General features: G+C 49.0%; 1 protein-coding gene across 9 annotated transcripts in view; it reads left to right on the forward strand.

The window, feature by feature from the left end:
- The first annotated feature begins 1274 nt into the window (after window positions 1-1274).
- The window catches only part of LOC309653793 (uncharacterized protein), a 34891-nt gene continuing 20014 nt past the window's right edge, over window positions 1275-16151 (forward strand). The window contains exons 1-3 of one of the 9 annotated variants that reach the window (XM_082478590.1): window positions 1275-1856; window positions 2398-2577; window positions 7424-7510. In XM_082478590.1, the coding sequence (XP_082334716.1) occupies window positions 1823-1856; window positions 2398-2577; window positions 7424-7510 (301 nt within the window). In that variant the 5' untranslated portion in view covers window positions 1275-1822. Of the gene's footprint in view, window positions 1857-2397; window positions 2578-7423; window positions 7511-9983; window positions 10190-16151 lie in introns of those variants that run through there. The other 8 variants (XM_082478589.1, XM_082478591.1, XR_014259489.1 and 5 more) reach the window with 8 other exon arrangements.

Raw genomic sequence — 16151 nt, forward strand, 5'->3', positions numbered from 1 at the left:
AGGGATCCCCCACGTAAGTATGTGGCTTAGTTCTATGTGGCTCCGCCCCGTAAGTGAGAAGAAAGCACTTACTGCAATAGAAGGAAAAAGAGGGGGAAAGGAGAGGGGAAACGAAGGTGTGAAGATGCTCTGCTGGTGAAGAGAAGGAAGGAAATCAAGAGAAACATTTAAAAAACGTGTGATTCTAAAATGGTTAAAAAGAAAAAGTGGGGTGCTTGAGAAGGGGTCGAGGTGGGGTAAAGAGTTCAGTTTTTAGCTGTACAAAACACTCAGCCACCCCAGGAAGTTCCATGCAACTAGAGCTTTGCAATACGCTGGGCACAAGCAGTCCCAGCTCTTCTCACCAAATACTGAAGGAAAGGGGAAGGGGGAGAATGTTTGTTTGAATATTCTAGTTGACCAAGAGTGAACCTGAAATCCATTTTGATTTCAACACTTTTAAATGGCATGCCTCACGAGGTCCAGCGCTGGTGAACATGACTGAGGTTTATCTGTTCATTGCCCATCTGGCTTATGTGCTCTGAAGAAGCCTCTTTCTGACCTTGCTTCATCAAGGTACCAAGATGGGAAGGACGAAGGGTAGTGAATGAGTGGAAGCATTTCCTCTTGCTCTGAGATATTTCTATTCTCTGTGGCAACGTTCAGGGTAGCGGAAAGAAGAGAAGGCCTCTAGCAAAAATGTAAGGCTTTTTTCCCCCACATGCTGGGGCCAGAATGCTGGAGCATTACAGTGGCCTGCTCTCCGGGGGCTCACTGCCTTGAAGATCCGATACACTGACCTTTGCCTTCTTTTCCCCTTCAATGCTGTCAGCCAAGAACCCTCACTTCAACTGTGCATCCCTTAGCTATGGGAGGGGGGCTCCCGGAGCCCAATTTCTGTCCTGATGACGGGCCAGAGCCGGGCCACGAAATGCACAGGTTGAACCTCCTCTATCCCTTCCAGAGGACAGGCGCTCTGGTTCACTGGAGGCCCGAGGGTCTGGGAATGACCACCAGTCAACTATGTCCTGATTCCTCAAAGGTGTCCAGATCTTTCAAACTGCAGATTCAGCCCGGGCGGTCAAATTACTCCTTTCACCACAAAAAGCAAACTCTTGGGCATACGCTGTTTCAGGTGAAAAGCACATTTTGCGTTTTTGCGGAGGGGAGGCGCAGGGCGGGGTGCCCCACGCCGCCGACCCCCCGGCCCAGCTCTCCAGCTGCCAGGGAGCTGGAGCTGGGGCTGACCAAGGAATGACTCCGGACGCCAGAAGGAGCAGAGGGCTGGGCGGCGCACGGGCTGTGGTAGGAGGCGGGACCGCGCATCTCGTTCAATGGGTCCCGGCGCCTGCCGGATTGGCTAAGCTCGCTTGCCGTCGGGGTGGGCGGAGCCAGTTGTGCGCCGGGCTTGGGGCCCGCCCAGCGGCAGCCGGACGTGCTTCAGACCCCGCGCTCTGGGGCAGCGGCTGGGTGCGTGGTCCGGTTGCTGCGTGGAGTGAAGCTGCTGGGCTGCTGCTCTTCTTGCCGCTCCCTTGCTCAGGGCCGCTGGTCGACCCCCACCCTCCCCACTCCCCTTGGCCTCGATGTTCTCACCTTACAGGTGGCTCTTGGCCGAAGCACGAGGTCCGCGCCCCGCTCCTCTTGGTTATCCCGCTCCCCCCCGTCGTCTCTCTTCCTCCCGGTCCGCAGCGGTCTCCAGGGTTCTCCGAAGGTCGGAGCTATGGCGTCCCGACATGCGGCGGGCCGCTGTGCTCCTGCTGCTCATCAGGACCCGGCCCTTGGAGGGCGACGACCCGAAACCCAGCTGGAAATTCCGCTTTGATTTCTAAGCTCTCCTCGTCTGATGTTCCTGACGTCGTTCTGGACTTCTTCGATTGGTAAGCGGGGTCGCCAGGCTGCCATGAGCTGGGAGGGCGGTGGGTGAGTGGGCGACCTCTTAGCAGGAGACGGCTGGAGCCGATGTGGGCCTGCGCTTTTGAACCGCTGCCCACGCGCGCTGCCTGCTGGCCAGTCCCTAGAGGAGTTGGTGGTGGGGATGGGGACGACCAGCTGCGATGGAGCCCCCTTGCTTCAGCCCCTCTGTTGCTGTGGTGCCTAATAGCGCTGAAGTGGCGGGGTTCGGGGAACTACCGCCCCCGGGTCCACCCCTCCATCTCCAGGGACTGAGTTCTCCTCAGCCAGGTATACTGGCCCCTGTGTGTGAGTGCGCGGGGAGGGGGTGATGGTGCGGTGAGGGCTAAAGGCAGTATTGTGTGCTGAGTTGACGGCTGGTAAAACTGGGAGGGCCTCGACCGGCCTAATCCCAGATTCCGCTCCCCACTCTGCTCCGCCAGATAGGGTCCTCTAGCAACAACGCTTCTTATTAAATGCACCAGATGCATTCCTGCTTATTATCCCTGAATAGTGTTTCCTTGTCAGCCAGCAGAACGATTCAAGCAAGCCAATCACATCCTTGCTTAGGAACCAGGGGGTACCTCACCCTCGTGATACTGCAAAGCCCGCTTCCCACAGACCCTTCTGGTTCACGCTGTTCCAGAATGCAACCCCCATGTGTCCTGCATGGCCTGCGATGTCCTCCTCTCCTGGGCTGCCCAAGAGGTGGGTCACTGGGCCTCCGACCCTGTCCCCATAACCACCCAGAAGGTCTGGACCACTCATGATTAGATGGAGATAAAACCCACAGCTGTAAATTTGCACTGCTAGAAATCTAAAATATTCTGAGGGAATTTGTACAGAGAGAAAAGACAAAATAATAATAATAATAATTCCATGCAGCGCAAGTGGCAGCACCCTAGCAGAAGATGTTTTCAGTCCACCCACCTCTGGCTTGGGGGCCCAGCAATCTTCTGCTGTGCCACTCTGTTGCCTATGCCTGTGTTGCAGTGAAAATCCTGATCATCCTAATGATAGGGAAGAGCAACCATGGCACTTTTGTGACACGGTGATGAAATTAAACCCAACTTAAGCCAGAGTCCTTAAAACTTACTAAGCAACCATTGCCACAGGAGAGGCCCCTAACCCTTATGAAACTGATTTGATGCTGTCTGAAGGAAGAAATCTATAAATATGAGCAGATTAGGCAGGACACCCCCCCCACCCGCACACACACACACACACACAAACTATATCCAGTGACAGACAAACAAGCAAATGGAATCAGAAAGAAAGAAATCAAAAAACTTGGATACAGAGGGAGGAAAGAATGTAAATTGATACAGCGGTCCAGAATTTAATCCAGTTGGAAATCTAGAATTTGCTAAAAGAATTTATATCCCGGATTTCCCTGGTGGCCCAGTGGTTAAGAATCTGCCTGCCAATACAGGGGACAGAGGTTCGAGCCCTGGTCCGGGAAGATCCCACATGCCGCGGAGCAACTAAGCCCGTGCGCCGCAACTACTAAGCCTGTGCTCTAGAGCACATGAGCCACAACTGATGAGCCCATGTGCCACAACTACTGAAGCCTGCACGCCTAGAGCCCGTGCTCTGCAACAAGAGAAGCCACCGCAACGAGAAGCCCGTGCACCACAATAAAGAGTAGCCCCCACTCGCCGCAACTAGAGGAAGCCCGCGCAGCAACGAACGCGATGCAGCCAAAAGTAAATAAATCAATTTATTTAAAAAAAAAGAATTTATACCCTGGTGAGGTATTTATACCCTTTGTCCTTGGCAGACAACTGTCTTCTCACTGTGTCCTCACATGGCCTTTTCTTTGTTCAGTGTGGGGAGAGGGCGAGCTCTGTGGCGTCTGTTGCTCTTCTTATAAGGATACCCCCCCTATTGGATTAGAGCTTCAAGCTTATGACCTCGTTTAACCTTGAAGGCCATATCTCCAAATATAGCCACATTCGGGGTTACGGCTTCAACATACGAATTTTGGGGGAACAGAATTCAGTCCATAACATCTTTTCTTTTTATTTTACTTTTGGCTGTGTTGGGTCTTCGTTGCTGCGCGCGGGCTTTCTCTACTTGCGGCGAATGGGGGCTATTCTTCGTTGAGGTACACTGGCTTCTCACCGCAGTGGCTTCTCTTGTTATGGAGCACGGGCTCTAGGTGCGCGGGCTTCAGTAGTTGTGCCATGCGGGCTCAGTAGTTGTGGCTCGCGGGCTCTAGATCTCAGGCTCAGTAGTTGTGGCGCACGGGCTTAGTTGCTCCGCGGCATGTGAGATCTTCCGGGACCAGGGCTCGAATCCATTTCCACTGCATTGGCAGGCGGGTTCTTAACCACTGCGCCAACACGGAAGTCCCAGTCCATATCATTATTTATTTATTTTTTTACCAACATGTTTACTGGAGGATAATTGCTTTACACTGGTGTGTTACTTTCTGCTTTATTACAAAGTGAATCAGGTATACATATACATATATCCCCATACCTCTTTCCTCTTTTTTTTTTTTTTTTTTTTTTTTAATTTATTTATTTATTTATTTATTTTTGGCTGTGTTGGGTCTTCGTTTCTGTGCCAGGGCTTTCTCTAGTTGCAGCAAGTGGGGGCCACTCCTCATCGCGGTGCGCAGGCCTCTCACTACCGCGACCTCTCTTGTTGCGGAGCACAGGCTCCAGACGCGCAGGCTCAGTAGTTGTGGCTCACGGGCCTAGTTGCTCAGCGGCATGTGGGATCTTCCCAGACCAGGGCTCGAACCCATGTCCCCTGCATTGGCAGGCAGATTCTCAACCACTGCGCCACCAGGGAAGCCCTCTCTTTCCTCTTACATCTCCCTCCCTCCCACCCTCCCTATCCCACCCCTCTAGGTGGTCACAAAGCACCGAGCTGATCTCCCTGTGCTCTGCGGCTCCTTCCCCCTAGCTTTCGGTTTTACATTTGGTAGTGTATATAAGTCCGTGCCACTCACTCATTTTGTCCCAGCTTACCCTTCCCCCTCCCCATGTCCTCAAGTCCATTCTCTATTAGGTCTGCGTCTTTATTCCCGTCCTGCCCCTAGGTTCTTCATGACCATTTTTGGTTTTTTTAGATTCCATATATATGTGTTAGCGTACGGTATTTGTTTTTCTCTTTCTGACTTACTTCACTCTCTGTGACAGACTCTAGGTCCGTCCACCTCACTACAAGTAGCTCAATTTCGTTTCTTTTTATGGCTGAGTAATATTCCATTGTATATATATGCCACATCTTGTTTATCCATTCATCTGCTGATGGACACTTAGGTTGCTCCTATGTCGTGGCTATTGTAAACAGAGCTGCAATGAACATTGTGGTACATGACTCTTTTTGAATTATGGTTTTCTCAGGGTATATGCCCAGTAGTGGGATTGCTGGGTCGTATGGTAGTTCTATTTTTAGTTTCTTAAGGAACCTCCATACTGTTCTCCACAGTGGCTGTATCAATGTACATTCCCACCAACATTGCAAGAGGGTTCCCTTTTCTCCACACCCTCTCCAGCATTTACTGTTTGTAGATTTTTTGATGATGGCCATTCTGTCAGTCCCTAACATCTTGATCTATATTTTGGGTATCTGTGAGGCAAGTGATTCCCAGAGTTCTTTACCTCAAAGGGGACAACGTTTAGGCAATGGCCCAAGAGTTTATAAAAATGTACAGATGGGCCCATTTGTTAGCCAGGGCATCCAGTACTAAATGACTGTAGTTTGGTCAGTTGTGCTGACCCTTTGGTCCTGTCCTCTATCCTAGGCATGTTGGTTAAGGGATCGAAAGCAGTAATATGGATGATGGTGACAATACCATATGTAGTGTACAATGCCCAATATTGCCCACTCACTTGATTCCAAGAGGCTCCCCAGGTAGCCAAGAGGTCTGGGAGAGGAGTGACTTCTTCTACCACTATCTCATCTGGCAAGGGACTAAGGACAGCTGAGGCCATGCCCTCTTGCAAGAAAGATATGCCAGAAAGCTATCTGGTGTCAAGGAGGCCTCAGTAAACATGCTGAGGTTTTGGGATGCTGGTTCCGTGATCTAAGGCCTACTGGGCACCTGGGTACAGAGGGTCACAGGCTCAGGGTCTGTGAGAACCTCTGTTTTGAGGATGGCCCGGTATGTGGCTGACAGTTGCCACGCTAATGGTTTATAATACAAGGCCAAGAAGGGCAGTTTCTTGCCTCGGTAGCCCATGGGCAACTTACAGCCATCATGTGTGGTCCAGAGATGCCAGGGGGCATGAGCAGAGGTTACTAAAGCCTCAACAATGAAGGAACCTCTGGAGACACTACTGGGAGTGTCCAGTGATTTAGACTTGGACAGATTCTAGAGTTTTTTGTTGGAAGGTGCTTTTAGCATTTTGTTAATATAAATTCTTTTAGTAAATTCTGGATTTCTAATTGGATTAAATTGTAAATTGAAACAGAAACAGACATAAAACAAGTTAATATATTGATTGGTTGATGAAAGTGTTGTAACCAGAGGCTCGCAGGAACCTAACCCTGTATTTCCCCTAGGAGCAGTGGTTTAGTAGTCACTGATTCATTACTTGTGGTGACTTTATAGGACATATAGTGAACACACACACACACTGCAGGGACTGATGTTCCTTGGTCAACGTGTGAGAGTACGTTAGGATCACAGTGATGCTCAGGGCCTGTTCCCATTCCCATGCCCTTTGGGAGGAAACAGCCCTGCTGAAGGTCTCAGGTGTGTTGGGTGAGCACGTCAGAGAGCTTTGGAAAGGCCAGCTGTCTGCAGGGCTCTGGCTGGCTACTTGCGTATGCTCAGCCAAGACGTCTCCAGGCTGGAAATCCATGATTAGTGAGAGAAATGCCAGCTCCCAGAATGAACGTCTTTGAGAAGACAGCCTTGAGGCCTAAGAGTGTGAAATGACTTTGTTGGGCGAGGGCCAGAAGGTGCTCTGTCTGTGTCAAGCCATATGCCCAGCCCTAAAAACAGAGGAGTACAAGAGCAAGGTTGACATGGGTATGACAAGAAAATGCCCAGGTGGGGAAATGTGACTTTGTGCTGGAGGGCGTAGACTTGTTAGCTCAGCTCAGGAGGGCAGTGAGGGTGGAAGAGTACTTTTCCTGGGGCAATCAGCTGCCCCTGGAAGGACAGCCACCGACCTGGAGAGCTGTGTCCATTGCTGATTACAAACTGGGGCTCTTTAGGGGGTTGAGGTAATGCATTTTTGAGGGCTGCCCCCTGCCTGCTTCCTCTCCTCTCCACTTCCCAGAATGCCTGCCCCCGCTTCCCCCAGCCCCTCATCCTGCTTGGTAACATGGACCCAGTCTTTGTGCCCCATCCTCTGGATAAAAGCTGGGGAGGGGGAGGAGGAGTCTTCCTCACTGGGTGCTTCTGGCTGACTCACTGTGGGGAGAGAAGGGGGTGGGGGAGAGAATGTGTACACATATGACTGTACGTGTCTGCATGTGTGCAGGAGAAGGGAAAGCCCTGGAAAGGTGACAGCTGCGGTATTCTCTGCTGTTTGCTCTCTGGGAAGCAATGTGGCCTTCCTGATGACCGGTGACTTCTCTGTTTCAGCAAAATCTATGCAAATGAAAGTGGTTCAGAAGGTCTTGGACAGGATGCTGATGGGATATGGTATCCACCTGAGCCCACATATTGGAGGTAAACCGCTTATAGGCGCTTGAGGGTTGGTTTTTTTTTTTTTTAGTGAAGAATAGTTGATTTACAATGTTGTGCTACTTTCAGGTACACAGCAAAGTGATTCAGTTTTTTATATATATGTATATATCCTTTTTCATATTCTTTTCCATGATGGTTTATCACAGGATATTGAATATCGCTCTGTGTTCTATACAGTAGGACCTTGTTGTTTATCCATTGTATATATAACAGTTTGCATCTGCTAGTCCCCAACTAGTCCCAATCCTTCCCTCCCCTACACCACGCCCCGCCGCCGCCTTGGCACCCCCAAGTCTGTTGTCTCTGTCTGTAAGTCTGTTCCTGTTTTGTAGATAAATTCATGTGTAGACACCTGAGGTTTTTCTGTTAAGTTGAGTAGTGCTGAAACACAGGAAGGCAGCCCACCACGTAAGCTCACCAGTGGCCTTCTCCCAGGCTCTACACCTTTGCCTCTCGAGATCCCACCTTCCTGACTTGCAGAGACCTGCAGTCGGGGTACTCCTGGCCTCCCAACCTCCAGGCCTTTTGCTCCGACCCTGGAATTTCTCCCACTTCTCTGGCTTCACATGCAAGAGGCCTTCTGCTCGCTCCACACTCCCTTGAGAAGGTCCCACAACTGAAGTACACTCCCTGGTGTGAGTGGAGGAGCTCTACCCACAAGTGGGTGTGCAGGCCGGAGGGCGCTGTGGTGCTCAAGGTAGAATTCTCTGCTCCATCTGTCAGGCTCTATGGGGAGGGCACTTGAGCACACCTTCTCTGCACCCCGAGTACTCACCGTATGGAGTGTGTTCAAAACTGAGCACATGGTCTCTGTCCAGTCTACTTCACCTACCTGGGCCCCAGGTGCTTGCCCCTCTGCCCCCCAAGCCTTCAACTCCCACCAGGCTGTATTGGTTCTACCTCCAGAAAACATCCCAACTCTGTTCTTATCTCTCTATTGATCGTGAGCCACCCCCAGATCAGGCCTTGGGCATCTTCCTACGGAATTTCTGCAACAACCTCCCAACCTCTCGTCTCCCTAATATTAGTGTTGGTCCCTCTAATCCATTCAGCACACTGCAATCAGCATGGTCTTTATAAATCAAGCCTGATTATGTCAAGAACTTCTGATGACTTTAGCTGTCCAATAAAATCCAAACCCTTTAGCCTAGCATTCAGATTTCTAGAGCAGAGATGAGAAATGGCAAAGAAACAGAAATACAAACCACCACGAAGGCAATGAGTCAGTTCCTTTGTGTATTCCCTCCTAGCCTTCCCCGTGGAAAGGGCAGCTAGCCTGAGCCACACAGCTTGAAGTGACAGGAAACCTACCCTAAGCCCACAGAACAGGAGTAGTATTCTTTGGCCCAGGGGACACCCAGGAACCCTAAACCAATGACAGAGGAAAGAAAGGGTACATTAATTAGAGGTTCTATGGGAGGTTGAACTAGATAGCAACTCTAAGGGGTTAATGAACACTCATAGTTCATATTTGTGGAAATGAATACAAGTCTTCTGAATATCCGGTGCCTCCACCCTAAAGAGCACTCAGCTGTGAGGATTTGGCACTTGGGGGTAGACCATTGAGGGCATCATGTTTGCCCTGAGAGCTACCTTGAAAACCAAGGCCATTGCCCTGGGCCCTGAGCTTTGGAGGTGGGTCACTTGACTGTTGCTTTCCCTTTGCTGCATTGTTCCCTCCAGCGTGTGAGGGGATAAGGTGTTCCGAGGTGAGTGTGTGTGTACCTAGGGGCTGGGAGGCTGAGGTGGAGAAAGCAGAAAGCAAGCTCCGTCAGTAGCCTTACGTTACAAGGACAGCAGTGGCTCTAGGTGGGGACCTTAGGGAGGAGAGCGAGGGCTAGAGGGCTGGGTATAGGGGAATTCAGGTGTTAGAGCACAGCCCCTGCCCCTTGTGTGATATCGTTTGGGTCAGTTGGGCCAAACACTGGTAGGTGTCAGGGAGTAGCTACCTCATTTCCTCCTTTCCACGTTCTCCTGAACCTCAGCAGAGACTAACAACCACAGTTTAAAAACACCAAGCACATTCTCCCATTGTTTTAAGCAAGATAGCATCTCAGCAGGCATCCAGGGCCAGAAGGAGGGAGCAGGGGCAAGGGCCAAGCTCTGGGGATTGTCAGGTGTGGATAATCTGCATTATCTCTGAGGCACCTCATCACCATCTTTCAGACTCTGATCTATTTACACCTGATGCCTAAGGTGGGAGGGGGTGGGTTACATTAACCTTTTTTTGAATGCAGACCTGGGACATATGAGAAAAAGGGGGTCCCTGGATAGATTTGGCCAAATATTCGATGAAGAGGGAAGTGCAAGAACAACTTTGGACTTTCTTTAGACAGACGGGGGCACCGCAGGCGCTCAGTCTGGGGATGTCGCGCGCGCGCGCGTGTGTGTGTGTGTGTGTGTGTGTGCGTGTGTGTGTGCGCGCGTGCGTGCGCGCATGCGTGTGCGTGTGTGTGTGTATTTGGGGAGCAGGGAGGCCAGTAGGTGGGGTAGCTGCTCTCTGAATGGAGTGGGTGGCAGGGCTGAGGGAAGCGGAGAACAAAGCAGAACGCTTTGGTGCAAGGTGGGTGTCCTAGGAGGTATCTTCCCTGCCTGGCCTGCCACTGCAGCACGCTCTGGAGAGGAAGGAAGCTCAGCCCAGGGGGGCAGGAGAAGAGGAAGGTGAGCATCTGCCAGGGGCCCATAGGTACCACGGGGGCAAGGTTAAAGTTGCTGGGGGCGTCACGCTGGGAGAAAAGAGCACCTGGGTAGAGATTTGCAACTTGATTCCGGAAGAGAGTGAGACTCTAGGAATCAAGGAGTGAACGTACCGGATTACATTTTGAATTGCTTTAATCGAAGGAAGAAAGAGGCAGCAGGAGAATGAGAGCTGACACTGGACAGAGTTGAGTAGAGAAGTCAGGACAGAGAGGATGAGGGATGAGGGTAAAGAACAGTGAGGACAGGAAGGAGAACACTGCCTAGAGATAAGTGGTAGTGTCAAGAGCACTGAAAACCCATTCGAACCATTGCCTGCTCCACGGGCAAGTTGAGCCCGAGTCCATCCCCAGGTCTGTGAGGTTATCAGCCGCAAGCAGGATCCAGGCAGTGGCACCTACCCTGTGAGAGTCACCTGCCATCACACCCATTCCTCTTCTCAAGCAGGGCTTCAGGTAGGTTGGGCCAAGTGCCTCAGAGTTTAGGGACCCCTAGATCTCCCTGTGAGGCCTCCCACTCGACTGAGTCGAACCTCTCTTTGTGTGTCAGGTGGAGGAGAGCCTCAGGGTTTAACCCGTTCTTCCTCTTCCCCCACAAGTTCACAAGCAGAAGCCTTGGGAACTTTGTCCTGTTCAGGTTCAAATAGGAGCTTTATTTTCCCTTGAGAAGGAAGGGGCAGTGAGAAGAGGAGGAGGAGGAGCCAGGGAAAGCTAGCAAAGCGGCTTCCAGTCTGGGCAAGAGAACTGGAAGCCACAGTGTTGTGAAAAGCAGCTGCCTGAGGGCTCTGCCCAGCCCAGCACCTGGTATGACATCGGCACTCCCATATCGTGGAGTGAAGGAATAAATGAGACATTTTTTATTCTTCCTTGCTTCGTCTTTCCTGTGAAGCCTGAACCTGTGATAGACACTGGGGAGAGAGAGAAGCTGGAGCAGTGAAGTTCAAAGAGGAAGGGAAGTGGTTACCCGCACAACTTTTCTTGCCTTCCTGAGCTCATCAGGGAGGACAGTGTTAGGTTATGGAGCTGAGGTCATCACTGCAAAGATGGGATTTAGGCACCCTCTCTGGAGGCTTCTTGTCTTAGTTCTGGCCACTATAACAAATATCCCATAGACTGAGTGGCAACAACAGACATTTATTTCTTATCCTTCTGGAGGCTGGGAAGTCCAAAACCAAGGGGCTGGACATTTTGGTTTCTGGTGAGAGCTCTCTTCCTGGCTTGCTGATGACTGCCTTCTGGCTGTGTGCTCACATGGTGGAAAGAGAGAGAGTTCTGGTGTCTCTTCCTCTTCTTGTAAGGGCACTAATCCCATCATGGGGAGCCCACCCTCATGACCTCATCTAAGCCTAATTACCTCCCAGATGATTTTGGAGGGTACGCAAACATGCAGTCCGTAGCACTTTTTTTTTTTAATTTATTTACTTTTATTTATTTTTTGGCTGTGTTGGGTCTTCGTTGCTGCGCGTGGGCTTTCTCTAGTTGCGGCGAACCAGGGCTACTCTTTGTTGAGGTGCACGGGTTTCTCATCGCAGTGGCTTCTCTTGTTGTGGAGCCCGGACTCTAGGTGCATGGGCTTCAGTAGTTGTGGCACACGGGCTCAGTCGTTGTGGCTCGCGGGCTCTAGAGCACAGGCTTAGTAGTTGTGGCGCACGGGCTTCGTTGCTCCGCGGCACGTGGGATCTTCCCGGACCAGGGCTCGAACCCGTGTCCCCTGCATTGGCAGGCGGATTCTTAACCACTGCACCATCAGGGAAGCCCAGTCTGTAACACTTTTAATTTTCCTTTTAGAGATGTTTGGATACTTTAGCTGAGTTCTCACACTGATCAATGCTAGCACATAAGGCGGCCCCTCTGGGCAGGTAAAGTAGAATGAGTTTCCCAGCTTCTGGGCTGCATTTCGGTGCCAGGGCACATGGCTCGATGAGGGGAATGTGGACTGCATTTCAGCTCCCAATTGCTGTTTTAGCTGGGAGCCCTTGGGCAGGGCTCTGTGCTGGCCCTTTAGGGTCCTCCGGATTCCACCAAAAGGGATGGAATTGCCTGAGTGGCACTGAATTTTCTAGAGTGAGACGTATGACCCTGGGATTGGTGGGGTCCCTGGCTCCCTGGCCCTGCTGGGGTTTGTTAACGGTCTTACACAGCTTCCATTCTCTAGAGGCATGTGAGGGGTCCGAAAGGTTGTAATAAAGGACTGTGTTTATGGGAACCCCTGTCCCTACATAGCACACTGCTGGGGCTTGTTCACAGCGACCCTAAATGCTGGAGTCTGGGATTTGCCCTAACACAGAAACCCATTTACTTCTCAGGTGTCATTCAGACAATTATTCCCAATAGCACTTTGCTTTTCTGAAGCATTAGGCTTGGAGTAACACACTTCTCTCTCTGCAGCTCAGTTTCTGGGCAGTTATCCTGCAGTGAAGCCAGCGGGTTGAATGACAGGAGTCACACATGTTTCTATAGCAGCAGTGTGATGTAATACACAGAGAATAATGTGGCCTAGCTGTAGAGCTGGTTAAAGACAGCTGTGAGCCAATAGAAAATAAAAACTTCTTTCTGCACAGTGCCGTACAGTTCACTGTATGGACGTGGGGTCCTGAAAAAAAAGAAACACACTCAACCGCATCCTCACCCATTCACTCACACTTACACATTAAATCTGTAACACATATAAGCATTCTATCCACTTACACAAACACACTCACATGCTGACACATTCACGCACGAACATACTTACACACGCTCTTACATTTTCACATCAGCGTGTTCACACATGCGGACATGCTCACACATTTTTCACACAGGAACATGCTGGTGCATTCACACATAGAGAGACTCATACACTTGCATTCACTCACACATGCTCATGCTCGCACATGGACATGCCTGCATATTTACTGAAAGAAATGTGCTCAAACACATACACACTCACCAATCACTCACACGTGAACAAGTTCACACGTTCACACAAATGAACATGCTCACACGTACGTGCATATTAACTCAGTCACATGCAAGACCATGCTCACACACTGGCAGACACAATAACATCCACTCACAAACTCACAGTCACTCGCACACAGACATGCTTACGTACACTCATACTCACACATCCACTCACACACATGAACACACTGATGCTGTCTCACACACATAAAATAATGCATTCATTCCCACTTGCACGTGAACATACACCTACAGGCTCACAGTCATTCCCACACGAACACATTCACGCATTCAGTCCCCCATAGGAGCCCATCCTCACATTCATTCACACGAGTGAGCACACTCACATTAACATGCGTATATGCGCAAGCATGCTCACACATTCACTCACACCTAGATGCACTCATGTCCAATCACAGGACGCTCACACAGCCATGCAAACTAAGATGTTAACATTTTCACCAACATGAACATCTTCTCACACACAAAACTGCTCCTCCATTTGCTCACACCCGAACATGTTCATATGTTAATCCACACATGAATACAATCACGTAGTCACATTCATGAATGTACACATAGTAACACACATTTCAATACAATTACACATATTCGAACATGTTCGTTCACTCAGATACCCATATTCACGCATTCACTGAATGAGCATATTCACACTTTAACACACTCAAACACACAAAAACCTTACACATTTATTTACACAAAGGAAAATGTTCACATAACTGCACATCCTTATTTTCGATCACACACACAAAGCTGCTCAGACACTCATGAGCACAAGAAGACATTAACACCATCAAACAAACATATTGACGTATTCACTCCCACGGACTTGCTCACAGATTAATTCGCATATACAGACACACCCGCATACACTCACAACTTCACTTAACATTGTTCGTCGTGCTCACATACATGAACTTGCTTACACATTCAGCTGCACACAGGGAAAATAATTATACATTAATAGCTTCACACACACCAACTTGTTCGTACATTAATTTGTACATATGAACATGCTCCCTTACATGCACATGCTCACACACTCAGATATGAATGAACACACACATTCATTTAAACACAAACACAAACTTTCACACTTTCACATTAACATGCTCAAAACAGAAACGTGTTCAAACTTCCTTTTGCATATGTTCATGCTCAAACACACAAGTATACTCAGACATTCACCCACACGTGAACGTGCTTAAACATTAACATTCCCAGACACACAAACGTGCTCACGTTATCTCACGAACAAGTGGACACTCCCACTTTCACTCACATTCGCACATAAACACACACACATTCTCATGGGCTTACATACGGACATGACTGCACACTCACACACACTCACTCCCTACCTCCACTCACACATTCACACATGGACATGCTCTCACGTTTATTTAAAACACAACATGCGCACACACACACACATCACGCACGCATGAACAAGTTCACACAGGTGAACACGTTCACATATTCACACAGCCTACACGCTCATAAACACACATGCTCTCACATTTATTTAAAAAACAACATTCACACTCACCCCAAAACCACTCATGCACAGACACGGCCACGATCACACTTTCACATATCGACAGGATCATATTCACTCACACAGTCTCTCACGCGCAAACTCACATATACTCACGCACTCACAGTTGCACATAGACATGCTCACATTATCACTTCCACACAAATGAACACACTTTTCATCACACACAAACATAATCACATTGACTCACACAACAGAACACACACATTAACATGCCCCTACACACAAGCATGTTTACATATTCATTAACACACACATGTTCCTATATTCACTTAAACTTGCACTTTGATAATATGCACACATATTTGTATATATATATATATTTATATGCTCACGCATTTACTGACACAAACTTTTTTGCACATTTACTCACACACAAATGTACAAAAACACATGTGCAAAGCATAAATTCACCTTCATGAACATACATGATAAGCTTACACATTCATGCAGACACAGGAACATGATCACAGATATATACTCACACAGTCATTTGCACACAAACATGAAGATATTTACATATGCAGACGGTGAACCTGCTCATAAACTCACAGGCACCCTCATTAACACAGTCATGTACATGCATCTGATCAACATTCACACATACACATACACTCATGTGTTGACTCAGAAATAGATGCACACATTAACAGGCTCACAAAAATGAACACGGTTCCACAGTCACTCACTGATGGACATGCTACCATCATGCACATGCTTACAAATTCACTCATACACGTGAACACACAGAAACACACAAACGCACATTAACACACTGACATATGAACAGGCTCCATTCACTCTTACACACAGACATGCTCACATACATCCACAAGTTACACGTTCACTCAAGTGAACCTGCTCACAGATTTACTCCCATTCCTAGACACGCTGACACATGCACACATTCGTTCCAGTACAGATATACTCAATTAACATGGTTAGGCATTCACTCACCCACCCGAGTATGCCTCACATACACTGTGTCACTCATACACTTACTTACGTGCATGAACCTACTTACCCATAAGATGTTCACACCCTCACATGCACAAACACTCAGTCGCCCACACAAACACGGTTGCAAATTCCTTCACCCGCATAGACATCCTTACATATAATCATTCGCACACACACATGAACATGCTCACATATACAAGTGTGATCACTATTCACTCACATCCACAGCGTATTCTTCACATGAACACATGAACACATTCACTGAGACATAAGGAATGCTCAGATACATGCACACAGCCAAAAATTCTCTAACATTGGAGCATATTCACTGACTCACGAGCATACTCCCAACTTTACTCATATGCATAGACACACTCATATATGATCATACCCACATTCACTCACACAAAATCCTCACGTGTCCACTAACCCGTGAACATGTTTG

Source organism: Balaenoptera physalus, assembly GCF_965194825.1.
Source record: "Balaenoptera physalus genome assembly, contig: HAP1_SCAFFOLD_1164, whole genome shotgun sequence".
Lineage (NCBI taxonomy): Eukaryota > Metazoa > Chordata > Mammalia > Artiodactyla > Balaenopteridae > Balaenoptera > Balaenoptera physalus.